Here is a 21228-nt window from a genome sequence, read left to right on the forward strand (position 1 = left end):
TTTCCAAAAGTTAGAAAGAATTTAAATTGCTCAACAATTACTATTTCATCTCACTTAGTTTGTTCACAAAAATTAAGAGGATAGTTTGGGGACTTTGTTTCACTCTTTAATTCTAATGTGAAAATCTCAAAAGCACAAACCATTTTACAAGTACTAGAGGAACAAAAATGGCCCAACAGATTAATCCCCCCCTTCTTTTACTTATCTTTTAATGCATTTTTATAGACTAAGCATTTCAAATCAGTTAAAAAAAAGAGGGATATTCAAGAAATGGTACTGGATAATCATATTCAGTCCTCTGGGGGAAAAAACCGAATAAATTCAGACCCATCATAATCAATTCCAAACATAACAAATTTTAACTTTAAAAATAAAACTTTTTAAGCTGGGCGCGGTGGCGCAAGTCTATATACCAGCTCCTTGAGAAACTGAGGCAGGAGGATAGCAAATTCGAGGGCCGCCTGAGCAATTTAGGGAAATCCTAACTCGAAAACAAAAAAGACTGGGGGTGGGGGCTGGGGTTGTGGCTCAGCGGTAGAGCGCTTGCCTAGCGCGTGCGGGGCCCTGGGTTCCATCCTCAGCACCACATAAAAAGAAAATAAAGGCATCGTGTCCAACTACATCTTAAAAAATAAATATTAAAAAAAAAAAAAGGTCTGGGGGTGTAGCTCAGTTGTAGAGCAACCCCGGCCCTCACCCCGCCACAAAAAAATACCGCTTTAAAATCACTACCTTATATCTCAGAGGGTTCATAAATTTCTAACTTAAAAATCCACACACCTCCATAAAAGAAAAAGTCGGATAGATGATTTTAAAAGTTTAAATTGTGCACAGGAAGAAATAAGGTCAACAAAAGGCAAGGCAGAAAAATATCACAACATATACGAGAGGCAAAGAGCTATTATTCAATATCCAAATTGCTCTTACAAATAAATAAGAAAAAAAAAAAGATCCATAACTCAATGTTTTAAAAGCCAGGTAAGGATTTGAACAGGCAGTTGGCCGAAAAAGGAATGCAAATGGCCAATGGAGAACTGAAAAAATGCTCGATTTCACGCCAGTTAAATTCAAAACAAGTTGTGTCCGCCGAAAACTAAAAAATATTTTAAAAAAATCAAAACAACACAACAGTAAGACACTATTTACTTCAGACCAGAATTTTCTGAAGATCAATAAGATAAATCAGAACCACTATACCTAACTTGTACGGGGATTAGGATCTGATGGAAGTGCAACTGAAGGCCAATGTTATACTGTCGCGGATAAAGATAACTGAAGCCTCTAAAAGGCTCACAAAATCGGGGAGAGTAGGTGGTGGTGTGTGTTGCGGGGGGAGGTGGAAACAACTTTGAACAGCAACCACTTATAAAAGGACCATGGCTTAAGAAGCTGAAGATGCTCTCCGTACACTCCCACGCGGGTCCGTTTGCAAAGGACGGTCCAATTCTGACCAACATCCTGCGAACTCCGCGACCAGTGGGGACCGGGGTAAAGAAAAGTTCAGGTGCGCGGCACCGCGAGACCACCTGAGCCGGGCGCGCGTCCGCCGCCCCAGACACAGCCGCAAGCCAAATGCCCTTCCGACCGCTCCCACCCGTACCAGGCCAAGCACAGCACATCGCACTCCAGCCCCTCTCAGGGAAAGCGACAGTGCCAGCCACGCCTCCCTCCCAACTCAAGACCGAGCGGATACCTCCCGCACGCCCCACTTACTGGGCTTCCTCGCCCCGTCGCTCCTCGGCGGCAGCTGGTGGATCTCGACGCCAGCCCCGCCGCGCTCCAGCACCGCTAGGCGCCTCGACGTGCAGCATATCTGGCGGGTAGTCTCGGACCTCCGGAGTAGCGCGCTGCGGAGACCCGAGGCGCTGGGGAAGAGCCACAGTCCAGCGCAGTGCGGCTCCACGGAGCTGGACGCGGCAGCCCGGCCGGGATTCGAGCGCGCGCGGCCCCGCGACCTCCTCCGCAGCCTCGGCTCCATCACTACTTTTTGTTTTTTTTTTTTTCTTTTTGGCTCTGCGGCCGCGAGGCAACAGGAGAACGCCGAGGAGCGCCAGTCTCCAGCCCCGGGTCGCCTGTGGAGCTGGAGTTAGCGCAGCGGCGTCCCAGATTCGGCCCCGCCCCTGCCCGGACGCCGGGCTCCCCACGTGCTGTTTGGGGGCGGGGCCAGCAGTCAACGGAGAAAACGAAACTGTTTTGTTTTGGTTTTTTATTTGTAAGGCGAAAAGGAAATTAAAAGGGAAACTCGAGCGTTTCGAAAGGCTTGGGAGGCGGTTCGAGAAAGAAGTCTCTGGTAGGTGGTAAAGTGGGCCGAGGAGGTCGTCTCCGGGCTGGACCACGGCCACCTGAATTCCTGGACTGGATGGCTTTCGAGGAAACTGCAATTCCGCCAGGAGGCACCCGGACGCTTGCCAATTCTAGAGAAGGCTGTAGGGTGAAAACCGAAGCTAAAGTTTATTTAGCGTCTGTTCCAGGTTCAAACCATAGAACGGAAATGAAACTGAAGAAGAAAGCTGGGCAGTCATTCCACCCCCTTCTCACCCCACCCACCTTCGCATCTTCGTGCCTTGTAAACAGTGATCTGTCCTATTGTCAGTATAGTTTGGCCTTTTCTAGAATTTTATACAATGGAATCATACCAAAGTAGTCTTTTGTGTCTGATCTTTTTACTTAGCATAATGTTTTGAGATTCATCCTTTTGTGTTGCCCAAGTATCCTCCCTTGTTACTGCTTTGCGGCATTCTGTCATATGGATATATCACAATTTATTTATCCATTCACTAATTGATGGTCGTGTTAGTCCTTTCCAGTTTGGGGCTACAGTGAATAGAGCTACTATGAATATTTGTGCACAAGTCTTTGAGGAAACAAATGTTTTCATTTCCTCTGGTTAAATACCTATAAGTGGAATTGCTGTATTTTTTGATAAACGGTTGGATATCTTCAAAAGAAACTGCTAAGTGCTTGTACTCTGAAGTGCTTGGACAATTTTACATTCTCTCCAGCATTTTATGTCATTCCACATTTAACAGTTGTAGTGTAACTTTTGCTAAGAGTTGTAGTGTAATCTTGTTTTGGTTTTAATTTTAATTTCCCTAATGATTAATGATACTGAGTGTCTTTTGAGTGTACTTATTTTGCTATCTATGCTCTCTCTTTGGTGAAGTAAGGTTTATTGAAATCTTTTGCCCATTTAGTAAATCAATGGCTTCACGTATCTGAGGGTTCTTTCTATATAATATTAGAGTTCTTCAGATGTTTTATACCATATCCTTTATTAAATATTTATATATTTTTAAATATTTATTTATTTGCAGATGAACACACAGTATCTTTATTTTTATGTGGTGCTAAGGATCGAACCCAGTGCCTCACACATGCAAGGCAAGCAGTTTACCACTGAGCTACAGCCCAGCCCCTTAAATATATATTTTGTAATGTTTTCTACCAGTCTGTGGCTTACTTTTTCATTTTATTAAAATTGTCTTTTGAAGAGCTAGTTATATTTTATGCAGTTCTTTCATTTTTTCCTTTTGTGTTGTTTTTTCACCTGAAAACTTTGCTGAACACAAGATTGCAAGATATTCTCACTTGTGTTCAAGAAGTTTTACAGATTTAGGTCTTTATTGTATTTCAAACACATTATTCTTTATAGTGTGGGGAGAGAGTAAAGGTAGTATTTATTTTTTTCCATGTGGACTTCTACTTGTTCCAGCTTTGCCTATCTCCATTAATTTGCGTGATTTGTTTCTGGATTTTTAATTGTTCCATATGATCTACTGACCTATATATCTGTTTTACTCTACCCACACACTGTCTTGTTTACTATAAATCCTGAGTCTCAAATTCAGTTCATATGATAAGGGCTGGGATTGTAGCTTAGTGGTAGAGCACTTGCCTTACATGTGTGAGGCATTGGGTTTGATTCTCAGCACTACATACAAATAAATAAATAAATAAAATTCCATCAATAACTAATAAAATATTTTTAAAAATCAGTTCATATGAGCATATCAGCATTGTCCTTTTTTCAGTATAATTTGCTTATTCTAGATCCTTTGCATTTTTATATATACTTTAGGATCAACTGATGATCAAATTGATCAATTTCTACGAAACAGACTGTTGTGATTTTGTTTGAGATTGCATTGAATTATCAGTTTAGCAGAGTGCATTAGCTAGAAGCCCCAGCTGCTCTGAAGTTTGAGGCTAGAGGAAAGCTTAAGCCTAGGAGTTAAAGGCCAGCCTGGAAACATAGTGAGATCATCTCAAAAAAAAAAACAAAACCCATATATATATATATATATGTGTGTGTGTGTGTGTGAGAGAGAGAGAGAGTATACATATATATATACACATATATACACACATATTTATATATGAATTTTGGAAGAATTGGTGTTTTTTTCAGTGAACATGATCTCTCCCTCTACATTAATTCAAAGCTTTCTTTCAATTATATTTTATAATGTTATGTGTATAGTCATACATATTTATTAAAATTATCCTTAGATATTTCTTGTTTTTTTGATATTGTAAATGACACTTTTTTCAAATTTCAATTTATGACTCTTGTGACTATATAGAAATACAATTTATCTTTTATACAGTGACCTTGAATCCTGAGACCTTTCTATATTTACTTAATAGTTCTAGTTTTTGTAGATTCTGCAAATAAGACAATTTTATTCCTTCCTATCCAATCTCTATGCCTTTTATTTTCTTTGTCCTCTTGTATAGATTCCGAGAGATGGTGTTAGTAGGAAAGCATTAAGTCTTTTGCCAATAAGTATGAGCTTAACTACGCAGGCTTTATCAGGTTGGCAAAGTTCCCTTCTAGTCCTTGTGTGCTGAGAATATTTATCATGCATGGGTAGGTGTTGGATTTTGTCAAGTTATTTTTCTGTCTGTACTAATTGTATTTTTTCCTGTTAATATGGTAAAATATAATCGACTTTTTAATGCATTTCTAGGCTAATAACTAGAAATTAGCCTAGCCTTGCTCATAGGCACTACCCATTTTGTTTTGTTGCTTTGTGTTCAGTGTTTTAAAATTTGGATTTTTGTATCTCTGTTATTTTGTTCTTTTTTTTTTTTTTTCCCCCACAGCACTGGGGATTGTACCCAGGGCCTCAGACATGCTAGGCAGGTACTGCATCCCCATCCCTTTTTATTTTATTTTGAAATTGAGTCTCACCAAGTTGCCCAAGCAACTTGAAATGTTCCTGCCTCAACCTCTGTGTAGCTGGGATTATAGACTTATACCACCACACCTGGCTTGCCTCTTTTTGATACTGGGGTATTGCTGAGGTAAAAAAAACAAACCAAAACAAAACAAAACTAAATGGGAAGTGTTCCTTCTTCCCTGGCTTTCTGAAGGATTATGTATCGAATTAATACTGTTTTTTCCCTTAACTGTTTAGAACAATTCACCCATTTGCATTAAATAAAACAAACAAACAAAAAAGTAATGGTAGTAAAAGATCAGGTACTGGGGAACCCTTAAATTTAGAGATTACCTTTATTATTTTTTTCTTTCTGTACTGGGGATTGAACCCAGGGCTTCACACATTAGGCAAGCACCCTACCACTGAGCCACATCCCCAGCCTGATTACCTTTTTCTTTAAAATTCAAATAGAATAAATCTAATTCAAATAGAATTATTCCACTTATTAACGTTGAAAACAGACAAATCTAAAGTAACTCAGGATTTCTTTGAGGGCTTATAGTTTTACTGGACCTGTTATATCTGGTAACCCTGGCAAGTTCTCTCTGTTCTGTATGTCTTCAGGTGACCTCTGTCCTTTTTTCACATCAAAATCCAGTATGGACTTGGCCCCATAGTCTTCCATTTCCCCAGCTACCACTAGTACCACTAACACAAGGCTTCTGGAATGGTTAGGACAGCAGCAGGAATTTGTAGAACAACTTACACTTACTTTTTTTTTTTTTTTAAAGTACCAGAGATTGAACCCAGAGTTGCTTAACCACTGAGTCACATCCCCAGCCCTTTATTTTTTATTTTGATACAGGCACTAAGTTGCTTAGGCCTCTATTAGTTGCTGAGGCTGCCTAGGAACTAGCAATCCTCCTGAGTTGCTGAGATTACAGATGTGTGCCACCATGCCTGGCTATACTTTGTTTTGTACAGTTAAAATAAGGAGATGATCAAAGTATGATTTTTATGAAACACACATTTTACTGCCACACAAAGATTTTTTTTTTATGTTTGAGGAGAATAATATTGGAAATAAATTTCACAGAGAATATATTCAATAGGGAAGATACATAAACCACATAGTGTGTAAGTTCCAGTTTCATTGGAGTCTAATTATTAAAGTCTACAGTGGCACAATTAGGATGGAAAGTAAAAGTTTGATTGTTTCAAGTATTCCTGCGTAAGAGTAGTTCTCAGCAGAGACTAGACATGTGGGCAGTGCTGGTGCTGCCTGGCCAGGCTTTGGGACTTGGCTCAAAGGCTACCTGGACAGCCCTGCCTGGCAGAAGCTCTCGATCTTTGGAGAAGTGGCCAACACAGTGTGGTTTGCCACAACCTAAGCTCTCAAAGTATCTGCCAAACTCTTTGAGTTTAATACATATTTTGGAGTCTAATGGTTGAAGTCAGAAACTCACATATGGGTTCTGATAAAGCATGATATAACATTCTCATAGCAAGGGGCTTACCCTTCAAGTTGTTATCACAGAAAAAATATGGCATTTTCCAGTAAATGGGTGGAACTGGAGAATAACATACTAAGTGAAATAAGCCAATCCCAAAAAACCAAAGGCTGAATGTTCTCTCTGATATGTGAATGCTAGTCCCTAACAAGGAATGGTAGGGAGGGGAAATAGAGAAATAGGAAATATGGCAAATTTTGTATTTGGAATCATTTCAAAGCTACATAATAATTTTTTTTACTTTTAAAAAAATCTTTATTTATTTTATTCTTATTTGTTGCTTTTAGCTATACATGACAATAGGATGTATTCTGACATATTATACATACATGGGTTGCAGCCCATTATATTTTTTTTAAAGGTAAAATAGATCTTTTATTCATTTGTACTTAAATTAGCCAAATGGGTACTGATTTATCAGAATGTGACTAAGTATAAAATATCTTAAGTATCTTTCTACAAATATTAATGAGCAAATTAGGCATTAGAGTAAAATAAGAGTCCAAACAGGTGGAGGAAATCAATGAAGCACATTATGTAGCTTAACCCTTCACTCTTCACCTCAACAACTGCCTTTTTTGGTACCAGGGATTGAACCACCCAGGGGAACTCAACCACTAAACCATATCCCCAGCCCTTTTTATACTTCATTTAAAGACACGGTCTGAGTTGCTTAGGGACTTGATAAGTTGCTGAGGCTAACTTTGAAGTCAGAGTCTTCATGCTCAGCCTCCTGAGCCATTGGGATTATAGTGTGCACCACCATGCCCAGCAACAACTGACTTTTTAATAAGTAAAATCTTCCAGTAGCAGAAAGTAGAACTAATCCTTCTTATACTTCTTTGTACTTTTTACTTCCTATTCTTAAGGTGAAGACTCTATATCCTAAAGACATCCAAACTAGGGGCTGGGGTTGTGGCTCAGTGGAAGAGTGCTTGCCTAGCATATGTGAGGCACTGGGTTCGATTCTCAGCACCACATATAAATGAATGAATAAAATAAAGGTCCATCAACATCTAAAAATAAAAAATAAAAAAAGATATCCAAACTAGTAATAGTTCTTATCTGTAGCCAGAGACATCTTGCCTGTAGCAAGCAAGGCTATTAAAACTTCTTTAGGCTGGGGCTGGGACTGGGGCTCAGCGCTAGCGCCCTTGCCTGGCATATGTGAGGCACTGGGTTCAGTTCTCAGCGCTGCATATAAATAGATAAAATAAAGATCTATCAACAGATATATATATATATATATATATATATATATACATACATACACACACACACACACACACACACACACACACCAAAAAATCTCTTTGAGGGCTGGGATATGGCTCAGTGGTGGAATGTTTTCCTAGCATGCATGAGGCCCTGAGTTTGATCCCCAGCACCATATACACACAAAAACTTGTCTTTGATGAGTCTCTAATCAGACTCAAAATCCTCAAATTGGCACAGTAGCACAATGAGAACCAGGATATCAAGCAGAAAAGTATACAGCTCCAAAGTTAAGAAAAAGAAAATCGGGCTGTGGTTGTGGTTCAAGTGGTAGAATGCTCACCTAGCAAGTGTGAGGCACTGGGTTTGGTCCTCAGCACCACATAAAAATAAAATAAAGATATTGTATCTCCTAAAACTAAAAAATAAATATTAAAAAAATCCTTCAGGGGCTGGGGATGTGGCTCAAGCGGTAGCGCGCTCGCCTGGCATGCGTGCGGCCTGGGTTCAATCCTCAGCACCACATACAAACAAAGATTTTTGTGTCTGCCGAAAACTAAAAAAAAAAATAATAATAAATATTAAAATTCTCTATCTCTTTAAAAAAAATCCTTCAAGGAAGGAATTTAGCCACTGCCCAGACCAAAAATGAATCATGTACCCATCCTTACATATTTTCAGACTGCCTGTTAAGAAAGTAATTTAGGAATAAATCCATGGATTGTGGAGTACTAAAATACCTATGGCTTTCACCATCTTTGGCCAGTTGCATTTCATTCTTTGGTTTTGGAACCAGGTCTTAACCTGTTTGTAGCTAAGGTTCAGATTGCTAGAAAGTTCTTGCATCTGCTGGAGGCTGAGATATTTTTGTTTCTGAAACCTGTCATTTAGTATACACAGCTGAGTCTGAGAAAACACTGTGCGCATCTTCTGTTTCTTGACCTGGATCTTACTGTCTTCCTTCTTTATTGTGCTTTCCTGTACAGAAGTGGATGGTTTCACTTTGGGACTGGTAGAAGAATCAGGGCTATCCTGAATAAGCAGGTCCATGGAGGATGGAGAGGGAGAGACTGCAGTCTCTGTGAGGGGCATCTCAGCAGATGACATTTGAACAGGTGGATAAATTTCTTCGGGACCATTAATCACAGGTATTGGTGAAAAGACCCTAGAATCAGATGCTTCCAAGCAAGGCAAACTTTGCGGAAAAGCCGGATCCATGCTCATGTTCCTCAAAAAGAGGAAAAAAAAAGATAAAAAGAACAAGTCTTTAAAACTTAGGTAAAGACCTAAGAAAATGAAGATCTGATAAAAAAAAATCAAGAAGCCAGAATGAAGCCAGTCTTCGCCTCAGCAGGCAACCCAATCCAGTAGAAGTCTCAGTCCATTATAATTTTGATCCTATTCTTGTGGTTGAACATAATATGGAGTTACATTGGTTGTGTATTCATATATGCACATAGGAAAGTTCTGCCTTATTCATTCTACTGTCTTTCCTGATCCCATTTCTCCTTCCTTCTCTTTATTCCCATTTGTCTAATACAATGAATTTCTCTATTTCCCCTCTCTACCTTTCTTTGTTAGGGGCTAGCATTCACATATCAGAGAGAACATTCAGCCTTTGGTTTTTTGGGATTGGCTTATTTCATTTAGTATGTTATTTTCCAGTTCCATCCATTTACTGGCAAATGCTATAGTTTCATTCTTTGAGGCCGAGTAATATTCCATTGGCTACATAATAATTTAAAATTTAACATTAGGTAGAACTGGTCCACAAAATTCATTAGTTATTTGCTATGGCAGTTACAACTCCCTTAATTTACTCTATAGCCACAATAATGACACATTTTAACTTCACATTTCCCCAACTCTAAGTAGGAGTTCCTGCTTGGGCTCAGTGTTTCACCAAAATAATTATAACTGCTTTTAGAATGATTTTTCAATGATTTAATGAATCCTTTAATATTTAAATTTTTCTATCCAGCAAACTGCTAAAATAAAAACTTGAGATATTATGTAACATAAAATATGCATCTACATAGCCTTAAAACATAAACATAGTTAACATTTTATTTATTTTTTTCAAACTTGACAGGCTTTCAGACTTGCAGGCAGTATATTAGAGGTACAATAATTTTTTAAAAATATCAATATTATTCATATTCAGTTTATTTTTAAATTGTTCAGGAAATAATTCAGTAAAAGCAAACATTCTAATAGCAAAGTTAGGGATACAGGAGATGTTGTTGTACATAATTTTGTTAAACTAAAAATACTATTCTCTCTCTTTTTTTTTTTTTTTTTTTTGGTACTGGGGACTGAACCCAGGGGCACTTAACCACTAAGCTACCTCCCCAGCCCATTTTTATATTTTATTTAGAGACGGGGTCTAACTAAATTTCTTTAGGCCTCACCCAGTTGCTGATCCTGGCTTTGAACTTGCACTCCTCCTGACTCAGCCTCTGGAGCCACCAGGATTACAGGCCTATGCCTTGCCCAGCAGAAAATACTATTGTTGATAATACTGAGAGGCTTGAGTGCCTGAGGCCTTCATGAGACTCTGAAAGGTGATCATTACAATGTGACCATGGGTGACACAAAGCCTCTGCTTTTGTTGATGGCTACTTGAAGTGCTTCTTCCATTCTTTCCATTGTAGAATATTTAGGCAGGTCTAGAATACTATGACATGTCAATGATCTTGGACAGTCGTTTTCACTGAAAGTTGTGGGACAGCGAAATCTTATCCCTACATCCTGTATGCCTATTACTTGCAGCCTATCACATCCTGTAAGAAACACTAGAAAGGAATGCAATTTGGTTAAGGTACTTCATAGAAAAGAGCAAAACTTATGAAAATTAATGATTACATTTACTAAATGTTGAGTGTTCACATGTAGAAAGAGCTAGAAAAATCATGGACATTTGGTTTTTGCCCTCCATGAGTTCATGATCTAATTGCCAGGAAATTACATACATGAAAATATAATAGCAAGATATAAAGAAGTTTAATTTAGCTCGACTAGGAAATACAAGTTTAAGAGTCAACTGGAGGAACTGAGACTCAGGGCAGGGAGAGATGGCATGTTGGCCTGGTCAGGGAGACCTCAGAGAGGTCACACTGGCTAGTTCTCTAGTAGGAGCTGGATGAGCTTTCAAGTGTGAAGGAAAAACAAAATGGAGTAGCATTGGCTCAGAGCACCAAAAATGAAATCACGAGGTTAACCAGATCTCAGACAAGTGCATAGCTGAACCTTTGAACTGGTCTGCAGACATGCCCATCCTTGGAGCTGGCCTTTGAAACACTGTTAACCTTTGTTGACCTTCTGTACAGTGGACCCCTTCCCCCAAACTACCCAGAGACTGAAACTACACCCAATCCCTTTCTTTTAAGATGACTTAACTTTGGCCAGCACTAATCATAATTCCTGACTAACAAGGGCCCTAATTCCCAACCCACTTGCAATTTAAAGGTATAAATACAGCTACCATCTGTAAAACCTTGGTGCATACCTGTTGTTTGAATTTGTGTTCTCCCAAATTTCAATCCTAATTAGCCCCAAATAAAAGTAATTTTCTTTGTTCTTGACTAGGTTGCTTTATTGTAGGCCAATACAATAGGTAGAGGGAAAAGCCAAGGGGGGATGATATAAGTGAACTCATTGAAAATACAGACAGTTGAAGCGCTGGGATAAAGCAAGTTTCCCTGTAAGTGAGGATTAAAAAGGTAGTTTGGACTTGTTAGTGAAGAACTCACAATTATTCGCAACAATATATTCAGTGGCAACAAAAATAACAAAGTGTGTATCAAAAATTGAGGTGGGCCTGTTGGCACATACCTATAATCTCAGCAGTTTGGGAGGCTGAAGCAGGAGAATCACAAGTTTAGAGCCAGCCTCAGCAATTTAGCAAGGTCTAAGCAATTTAGTGAGCCTCTATATCAAAACAAAGTAAAAAACAAAACAACAACAAAACCATCTGGAATAAGGAAGGAGGTCACAGTCTAAAAATGGGATTAGTTAGTGTGGAAGACTTTGTAAAATAGCAATATGTCTGTTACTCTTATTTATTTATTTTTTTGTACCAGGGATTGAGCCTAGGGGTGCTTAACCACTGAGCCACATCCCTAATCCTTTTTATATTTTGAGACAGGATCTTGCTAAGTTGCTTAGGTCCTTGCTAAATTGCTGAGGTTGGCTTTGAACTTGCAATCCTCCTGCCTCAGCCTCCCAAGCTGCTGGGATTACAGGCATATGCCATCGTGCCCGGCTTCTTTTATTTTTTAAAATGGGAAACAGGATTGTGTAAGGAAAAGAGTGCTGTTCTAGAAGGCAGGGAACCTGGTCCTACTCCTTACTCTGCCATTAACACACATGACCTACCATTAAGAACTTGACTTCATTGCAAACAAGATAATTGTCTTAAAAGATATAAAATTGTAGGCCTCTCTGATATTGCAGTACTTACGGAGGAATTTTTTCTTTTCATCCAAAGTTAACTTGTGGAAAGCTTTCCAAAACATCTGTATAGTTGGATGTGATCTGTAGTACCCGTCATAATACTGGGAATTCTTGAGAGAAAGGGAAAAAATGTTTTTTGGGGGAATGGAATATATACAACTTGTTTGGAAAACTGGGTATACTTTAGATATCACCTACCTTTTCAAATTGTTCCCAGTCATAATTAGTATCTCCAATTATCGCTGTCATTAGTTCCTCAGGCTGGAAATGTCTAATTATCTCCCAGTTACAGACTTTGTAAAATCCTCTATGAAATTCCTCATAAACTGCCTTTACAGAGATGTTGAAAATGTAATCAACACACCTAGAAACATAGTCCTGCCTTAAGAGAAGGGGAGAAAAAACAAAAAATGGCCAATGGCCCAATGACTAGGGAAAAAAAAAAAAAAATATATATATATATATATATATATAAACCGTTTCTATTGAGAAAGAACATAAATTCGATCTACACAGTGCTTCATTCAGTCAGGAGAATTGTTTAATAACACAAATCTGAATACAGATGCTCCTTGGCTTGATTTATAATAGGGGGGCATCCCAATAAGCCTATTGTATGTAAATTGAAAACATCATAAATCAAATGCGCATTTAATACCCCCTAGGGTACTGATCATCAGAGCTGAAACACACAGTTCACCATAGAGTACTAGTTGTTTCCCCTCATGACCGTGTAGAGCAGCTAGGATTTGCTGCCTCTGCCCAGCCTCATGAAGGAGTCTTGTACCACTTGTTGCTAGCCCAAGGAAAGATCCAAATTCAAGATTTGAAGTACAGATTCTATAGAATGCATATCGCTTTCAGACCATTGTAAAGTTAAAAAAAAATGAAAGTTGAATCATCTTAAGTCATTCTTCTGCTAAAAATCTTTCAAAGGCTTCACATTTTACTTAGGGATAAACTGCAAACCTCCCTAGCTAAGGTCAAAAACCCCTCTATGACCTGACCCTTGCCTGACTCAGCAGCCTCTTTGCCCTTCTATTTTCATCTCTGGCCATACTGACCTTCAATTGACCTGCTTGGCTGTCTCTCATTAGTAGGTAGCTCTACAATGTAAATTTCCTCTCCAGCACGTCCTGTTTCTTTACCTGATAGCTGCTGTCAATCATCATATTTCAATATGAACGTGATGTTCTCAGGGATGCTTCTTCTGTTTCTCTCCCTCTCTCTTCTTTCCTCTTCCCACACGTGTCCCTTTACAGAATTATTTCTTGCACTCCCAGATGCAATTTCCACTACATGATGAATTTTCTAAAGGTATGTGGTATGGTTTAGATAGGGTCTGAGTGTCCCCCAAAGCTTCATATATTAAAATCTCCATTGTGAGGCATACATGGGGGTGGAAACTTAATCTGACTGCGTTTACACACAGGACCTTTGGGAGACAATCAGGATTACTTCAGGTCATCCCAGTGGAGCCCTCATGACAGAATACTGGTGGCCTCTTTAGAAGAGAAACCAGAAGAAACATGCATGTGCACTCCCCGACTTTTGTCGTGGTATGTCCTGTGCAGCCTCAGAACTCTGTTGTCAAGAAGGCCATCACCAGATACAGGACCCTGAATCTCCAGACTCATGAACTAATCAACCTATTTTTTTTTAAATTTACTTTGTGGTATCGAGGATTGAACCCAGGGCTTTGTGCATGCTAAGCAAGCACTCTACCACTGAGTTATATTGCCAGCCCACTTCTTTTCTTTATAAAGTTATCCAGCTTCAGGTGTTTCATTACAGTAATGGAAAATGGACTAACATAGGAGGGTCACTACAGGAGGCATTTTCACCAGAGACATGATTATCTCCAACCCTTTAAGCAACCTTTGGGAACTAGGATACCTAAATCAACTTCTCTCTTCCCTCCCTGGAACCAGTGGTATGCTGGTAAATGATACAAACATTTTATGAATATTCAAAGTAGAGAGTCTAGGTGGTAAAACTTACTTATTGCTTTGGTCCACAGGTACAGAGATTCCATTTGGAATTAAATCAACATCAGTTTGATCCCAGTGTATCTGTAACCACAATGTTTTCCATACTAAACATGACTATAAGTCTGAATAATCAACCACCCCACAATACCACTATTTCCAGACATTTTTCCCTATAAAATTTACATGATTTTGTCATGTAGTTCAGCCTTTTAAATACACATAAACAATTTTTAAAACTTACCCTAATGCATGTTGTATATAGATTTCAAGAGTGAATTATTATTTATCTGTTTTCATTGTTTATATTGAGTAACTGCTGTATTTTTGGTGAACTATATATATAAGGTATCAAACAAGGAGCAAGTGGGCAAAAGCTTTGTAGTACACTAGTGAAATATCTTTCAAAAAGTATGGATCCAGGTTGTGGTTGTGGCTCAGTGGTATAGTGCTTGCCTAGCATGTGTGAGGCATTGGCTTCAATCCTCTGCACCACAAAAAGATATTAAATAAATAAATAAATAAAATAAAGTTATTATGTCCATCTATAACTTGAAAAAAAAAAAAAGTATGGATCTGCCAGGCATGGTGGTGCACACCGGTAATCTCAGTGACTTGGGAGGCTGATGGAGGAGAGTCACCAAGTTCAAGACCAGCCTCAGTAATTTAGTGAGGCCCTAGGCAACTTAGTGAGACCCTGTCTCAAAATAAAAAATAAAAAAGGGCTGGGAATGTGGTTCAGTGGTTAAGCACCCTTGAGTTCAATGCTTGGTGTGTATTTAAAAAAAAAAAAAAAAAAGTAGTTTGGATCCCAAGCCCAGCCCAAGGGTGTGCTCCTATAATGCCGGCAATTCAGGAGGCTAAGGTGAGAGATTCACTTGGGTCCACCTGCTTGGATACTAGACTGGGCAACACAGTAAGACCCCCATCTCAAAAACAAACAAACAAACAAACAAAGGATAATGTATTTAAGACACTATAAAAATTATTTTTAAAAATCACAGATTAGGAGCTAGGATTGTGGCTCAGTGGTAGAGCGCTCACCTAGCACGTGTGCGGCCCTGGGTTCGATCCTCAGCACCACATAAAAATAAATAAAGTACTGTGTTCAACTATAATTAAAAAATGAATATTTAAAAACAATATGTAAAAAAAAATCACAGATTAGGGCTGGTAGTATAACTCAGGGTAGCGAACTTTCTTAGCATGCACAAGGTCCTAGGTTTAATCCCCAGCACCATCATCAAAAAAGTGAAATCAAAACAACAATAATAAACCCTAATAGATTAGAGCTAAACAGTGATCTAGCTATCATTAGTACTCACAGAAAAATATATGAAAAGTTCTTCCATATCAGCAGCTTCAGCATTTAGAAGACATTGCAAATTCCTAGTGAAAAATGCAATTTAAAAAATTATATTTGTTCATTTCATGAAATTTCAAAAGTAATAAATATTTGGTGGGAAAAACTGTGAACAATATAGGATGTACCAAATGCAGTGTAAATTTCTTCTCCTCCACCTTCCCACTCCTCTTTCTAGAGGAACCTCTTTCTATTTGATTTTTGGACCATGGCTATCCTATAGACATTTGCAGTGTATTACGAAAAGTACAAAAAGGAACCCCTTCCTCTAGACCAGTGATTCTCAACCAGGGACGATCTGCCTCTCAGGGGGCATCTGGCAAAGTCTGGAGACATCTTTGGTTGTCTCAATGAATGGGAGGGCTGATGCTGGCAAAGTGGGTAGCAATCCCAGATGCTTCTAAGCATCCCACAGTGCCTAGGACAGCCTCACACAACAAATAATTAAACATCCAGGGGGCCAGTAGTATAGCCCAGTGGTAGACTGCTTCTCTAGCATGCAGGAGGCCCTGCTGTTTAATCTGAAGCACTGAAGAAAAAAAGAAAAAAATTTAAATAGTCCAAAATGTCAATACTGCCAAGGTTGACAAACCTTATTAGCATAAATCTAGCCAAATTATTCTCCCACTAACAGTGCCTGAGCTGGGCATGGTGGTGCATGCCTATAATCCCAGCCTGTAACCACTAAGCCACATCCTCAGTCTTTTTTATATTTATTCTTATGTACTTATGTATTTATTTACTCATTGGCATTGATGATTGAACCCAGGAGTGCTTAGCCACTGAGCCACATCCCCAGCCCTTTTTATTTTTTATTTTAAGACAGGCTCTCAGTAAGTTGCTTAAGGCCTTCCTAAGTTGCAAATGCTGACTTTGAATTTGCACTCCTCCTGCCTCTGACTCCCAAGTTGCTGGGATTATAGACGTGCATCACCATGAACAGCTAGGTTTACTCAATTTTAAGTAATGCTAAAATTCAAATTCATCTGAAGGATATACAATATTGAAATGAAAGACCTTGTCTATGTATTTATCTGTATAATATTATTTATGCTTTTAAACCATTGAGACTTACTAGATAAAGTCGTAATATATTTACTTACTTCCCCAAAAGAGGACTGAGTTCTTTTAAATCTTCCAATGATGGTTTTTTGTAGAGAAGTTTCTTATACAGAGCCAGTGGGAAAGAAAGATTGGCAACATTTAAATTGTACAGGGAGAGTCCACATAGCATCCCAAAGAGGAAATATTTCTTCTTCTCAATTGTGGGCTGGAAAAGGAAGTACAATAAACAAACAAAAAACAAAACCCCAGTTATTTTAAATGATCAATTATACAAAGGGATAATGACTTTAGTAAAGAAAATTTCTTAGTTCCCTCTTTCCTATCCCTGTAGAAAAATCGACACTGAGGAAGAAGGATGTACTTCATCTCCATTTCCAGTCAGCATCAGGTTGTCAGATGCACATCCCATGACTGAAGTTCTCTTTGGCACTGCAGCTGAATAACTGAAACCCTTCAATTCAGCAATCTGTAATTTAGAACCAGTTGGTAATATGTGTGGTGTCTGATCACTGCATCGTATATATGTTTCAGGAGCAAAAGGATTATCTTATGTACTAATTCTTATGTGGAAACATCAAGAGACATTCAATAAATGCTTGCTGATAGACTGATAAAAAGTCCCACCATGGCCACACCTTAACTGTTCCTATCTTTTAGAGGTTCATTAATACTCAAAAAAAGTATGAAACCCTTTTCAGTATTTTTTCACATGCCTTCCTCCTTCTCTTCATCTTCCCTGTCCTTTCTTTTTTTTTTTTTAAGTTGTTGATGATTTTGTTTATTTATATTCACTGCTGAGAATCAAACCTAGCATCTCACCCATGCTAGGCAAGTGCTCTACCACTGAGCCACAACCTCAGCCCCTTCCCTAGCCTTTCCTCCATCATGTCATTTGGGGGAACAGTTTGAAAGTATATGAGAAAGGGGACCAATAAATAGAGTCAATATGTGATTAGAACTATTTGGTCTATGTTACTAACAGAGAAATGATTTTTTGTTTGTTTGTGTGGGGTGCTGGGAATTGAACCCAGGGCTTTATACTAGGCAAGCACTCTACCACTGAGCTACATCCTAGCTCAAGACTTTTTTTTATTACTTAAAAAAAAATAAAATTTTTATACTTCAAAGATCTTTTAGAACCATTACAGAAATCAATCACTTTTAGCCAGGCATGGTACTACACACCTGTAATACCAGCAACTTGGAAGGCTGGGGCATGAGGATTTTTACTTCAAAGCTAGCTTCAGCAATTCATCGAGGCCCTAAGCAACTTAGCAAGACCCCATCTCAAAATAAAAATGAATGAGGATGTGACTCAGTGGTTAGGTTCAATTCCCAGTTCCAAATATATATATATATATATATATTTTTTTTTTTCAGGATTAAGAGTTATTTCTAGGACTCTAACAGCAACTTCTCTCCTAATTTAAAACACTCAAAATTACTACTACTCAAAATTCAGGATATATCCTAAACATCTGTCCATCAGAGACTAGGTATATAGACCATAGTATATCCATATAATGGACTAATACTCTAGAATGAAAAAGAGTGAACAAAGGATGCATGCCAAAACATGGATGAATCTCAACAATAATAATAATGAAGCCAGGTGCAGTGGGACACACCTGTAAGCCCAGAGGCTTGGAAGGCTGAGGCAGGAGGATCGTGAGTTCAGAGCCAGTCTTAGCAATTTAGAGAGGCCCTAAGTAATTTAGCAATACCCTGTCTCAAGATAAAAAGAGCTGGGGATGTGGTTCAGTGGGTAAGTGCCCCTGGGTTCAATCCCCTGTACCAAAAATAAATAAATAATAAATAAATAAATACTAATAATGAAAAAGAGGCAGTAAAGACTACACTATGGACTCATTTATAATTCTAGGAAATTTAACCACTCTGTAGTGACAGAAAGCAGATCAGTGGTTGCCTAGGCACTGGGGGAGAGGAGTAGGAGAGAAGGTGAGACAAGGATAAGAAGAAACTTTGGATTATGGCGAGAATGCCATGGGTATATAAATATGTCAAAGCTTATCAAATTGGACATTTTAAATATGTACAGCTTATTATATCTTAATTATACTTTATTAATGCTGTTTAAATATTTAGCCAGGTGCAGTCATGCATGCCTATAATCCCAGAGGCTTGGGAGGCTGGGGCAGGAGAATCCAAGTTCAAAGCCAGACTCAGCAATTTAATGAGGCCCTAAGCAATTTAGCAAGACCCTATTTTTTTTTTTAAAGGCCAGGGATGTGGTTCAGCGGTCAAGTTTACTCCTACTAACTGGGGTTCACTCCCTGAAAACGGGGGGGGGGGAGGGGGGTGTGAGCATGTATGCATGTTTGAATCACTGGGGGATCTTAATTAATATATGTCCAATTCTGTAGGTCTGGGGTGAGGCCAGAGATTCTGGTTTTCTTTTCTTTCTTTCTTTCTTTTTTTTAATATTCTGCTTTTCTACACACTCTCAGGTGAGCTATAGCTGCTGCTCTGTGCACCATATGAGTACTACTTAATGCAGGAGTTGCAACTCTTCATGAGCTCATTTTACATTATTTTCTATAGTTTCATATTGCAGTATATGGCATACTTTTTCTGTTCTGAAAACTGTGAGAAAATAAATCACTTACATTGACAGGAAACCACATGTAGGAATCTTTTTCAGGATACATGAACATGCCATAGTTTGGCTTGGTCATCTCTTCAAACATACAGTGGAAGAACTCTGAACGGACCCCTCCACTCTCAGGACGAATTTCTTTAATAAACTCAACCTAAGGAAAAAGAAGAAATTCCCAGGCGCTGGTTTAAGATACAATGCTTTGACCTTTACGGAAAAGTGTTCAACTGTTGATGACTATTGCTACAGTCACTGGAGTTACCACAGTCACACAGTCCTTACCTCCTTCTTCGCAGTCTAATTTCCCTCAGTTGGCTGCTGAGGGAGGCCACAAGCCATCTATTTCCAGGTGGCTGTAGTGAGTGCATGGATCCTTTAGACTGCCACACGCACTAAGAGAAGGGGGACTCCAGCAAGGTGTAATGTTTCCCAATTATTATCTAGTACCTTGAACCAAATTATCTAGTACCTTGAACCAAAATTTTGATTTGCTTCAAACCTCTGGGCCATTAACTTCCCTAATTATTCTTCTTATCTGTCTTCATCTAATCCCTTAGCTTTCACAACCTTGGCTGAGGTTGACAGCTATTCGATTTCTCCTCTATCTTCATCAGAGCTTCCACTAAACAGCCCTTCCAGTCAGTCTGGGCACGAGACCTTTGCAGGGATGGTGAGACCCTGTTGACCACAGAACTTCATGTGAGGAATCAATATTTATAGTCCCCTTTTTAAAAAAACTGTCTCTACTTTTGGATTTGGGTTTTGTGGCTGAGTCCTCATGTGGTTTCCCCCCTACCTAACTATTCCTTTTCTACTTCTTTTCTGGCTAATTTCCTTTTCTCTCTCTCTCGTTGTGTGGCTGGGGATTGAATACAGGACTTTATATGCTAGGCAAGCTTTCTACCACTGAGCTACACCCCCAGCTCAAATATTTTGTTGTTGTTGGTGGTGCATTATAATTATGCATAATACTGGGATTCATTATGCCCTATTCATACATGCACACAATTTGATCATTCCCATTACCTTCCTTGTCCCTCCCGCCCTCGATCTGTTTGCTCTATTCTACCAATCTCCCTTATATTATTATTGTTATTTTAATTAGTGTTATAATTATATCTATCTATCTATCTGGGATTCATTGTGGTATATATGTACATGGACATAGTATAATTTGGTAGTTTTTATTCCCCAGTACTTCCTCAAAAGCTTCCCTCTTCCCTCTCTTGATCCCCTTTCTCTACTCTATTGGTCTTCCTTTGTGAGATCTCCCCATTCTTTTATTCCTTTTTTTCCCCCCACATAGGAGAGAAGACATTTGTCCACTAATTTTCCTAGCATGATGTTCTCCAATTCCTTCATTCCATGTACCTCCAAATGACATAACTTCATTCTTCTTTATGGCTGAGTAAAACTTCATTGAGTATGTATACCACATTTTCTTTATCCATTTTTGTGTTGACGGACACCTAGGCTTGTACCTAACTTGGCTATTGTGGATTATGCTACCATAAATATTGGTATGCATGTATCACTATGATATGCTGATTTTAAATTTTTTGAATAAATACCAGAGTGGGACACTTGGGTCATATGGTGATTCCATTCCTAGTCTTTTGAGGAATTTCCATACTGCTTTCCAAAGTACTTACACTAATTTTTAGTCCCACCAACAATGTATTAAGTATACTTTTCTCCTGACATCTTCACCAGCAATTATTGTTAACTAGTTTTCTTTCTTTCTTTCTTTTTTGGTATTGGGGACTGAACCCAGAAGCGCTTTACCACTGAGCCACATCCCAACCCCTTTTATTTTTTATTTTGAGACAGTGTCTTGCTCAGTTGTTTA

At 38.7% G+C, this 21228-nt stretch overlaps 3 protein-coding genes across 7 annotated transcripts in view; all 3 read right to left on the reverse strand.

The window, feature by feature from the left end:
- The window catches only part of Herc5 (HECT and RLD domain containing E3 ubiquitin protein ligase 5), a 55224-nt gene extending 53170 nt beyond the window's left edge, over positions 1–2054 (reverse strand). The window contains exon 1 of the mRNA XM_046458848.2: positions 1714–2054. Within this exon, the coding sequence (XP_046314804.1) occupies positions 1714–1978 (265 nt within the window). The 5' untranslated portion in view covers positions 1979–2054. The remainder of the gene's footprint in view (positions 1–1713) is intronic.
- Positions 2055–2191: 137 nt separating this feature from the next.
- The window catches only part of LOC124102509 (probable E3 ubiquitin-protein ligase HERC6), a 56478-nt gene continuing 37441 nt past the window's right edge, over positions 2192–21228 (reverse strand). For 2 of the 5 annotated variants that reach the window (XM_046458850.2, XM_046458849.2), the window contains 7 exons: positions 19390–19533; positions 16801–16967; positions 15660–15723; positions 14348–14418; positions 12545–12728; positions 12354–12456; positions 9933–10686 (listed from right to left, as the gene is read on the reverse strand). In XM_046458850.2, coding sequence (XP_046314806.1) covers positions 10463–10686; positions 12354–12456; positions 12545–12728; positions 14348–14418; positions 15660–15723; positions 16801–16967; positions 19390–19533 — 957 coding nt within the window. In that variant the 3' untranslated portion in view covers positions 9933–10462. Of the gene's footprint in view, positions 2425–9932; positions 10687–12353; positions 12457–12544; positions 12729–14347; positions 14419–15659; positions 15724–16800; positions 16968–19389; positions 19534–21228 lie in introns of those variants that run through there. The other 3 variants (XM_058583860.1, XM_046458851.2, XM_058583861.1) reach the window with 3 other exon arrangements.
- Positions 7929–9812, reverse strand: LOC124102510 (homeobox protein NANOG). The gene has a single exon (XM_046458853.2). The coding sequence runs from the start codon at positions 9113–9115 to the stop codon at positions 8594–8596; it is 522 nt and encodes a 173-aa protein (XP_046314809.1). The 5' UTR covers positions 9116–9812; the 3' UTR covers positions 7929–8593.

This window comes from Marmota monax, unplaced genomic scaffold (genome assembly GCF_021218885.2).
Source record: "Marmota monax isolate L192 unplaced genomic scaffold, Marmota_monax_Labrador192_F-V1.1 WCK01_AAM20220418_F8-fsc00002, whole genome shotgun sequence".
Classification (NCBI taxonomy): Eukaryota; Metazoa; Chordata; class Mammalia; order Rodentia; family Sciuridae; genus Marmota; species Marmota monax.

Excerpts from the sequence above, each read along its gene's own strand:
- LOC124102510 (XM_046458853.2), bottom strand. The coding sequence starts at position 9,115 with ATGAGCATGGATCCGGCTTTTCCGCAAAGTTTGCCTTGCTTGGAAGCA.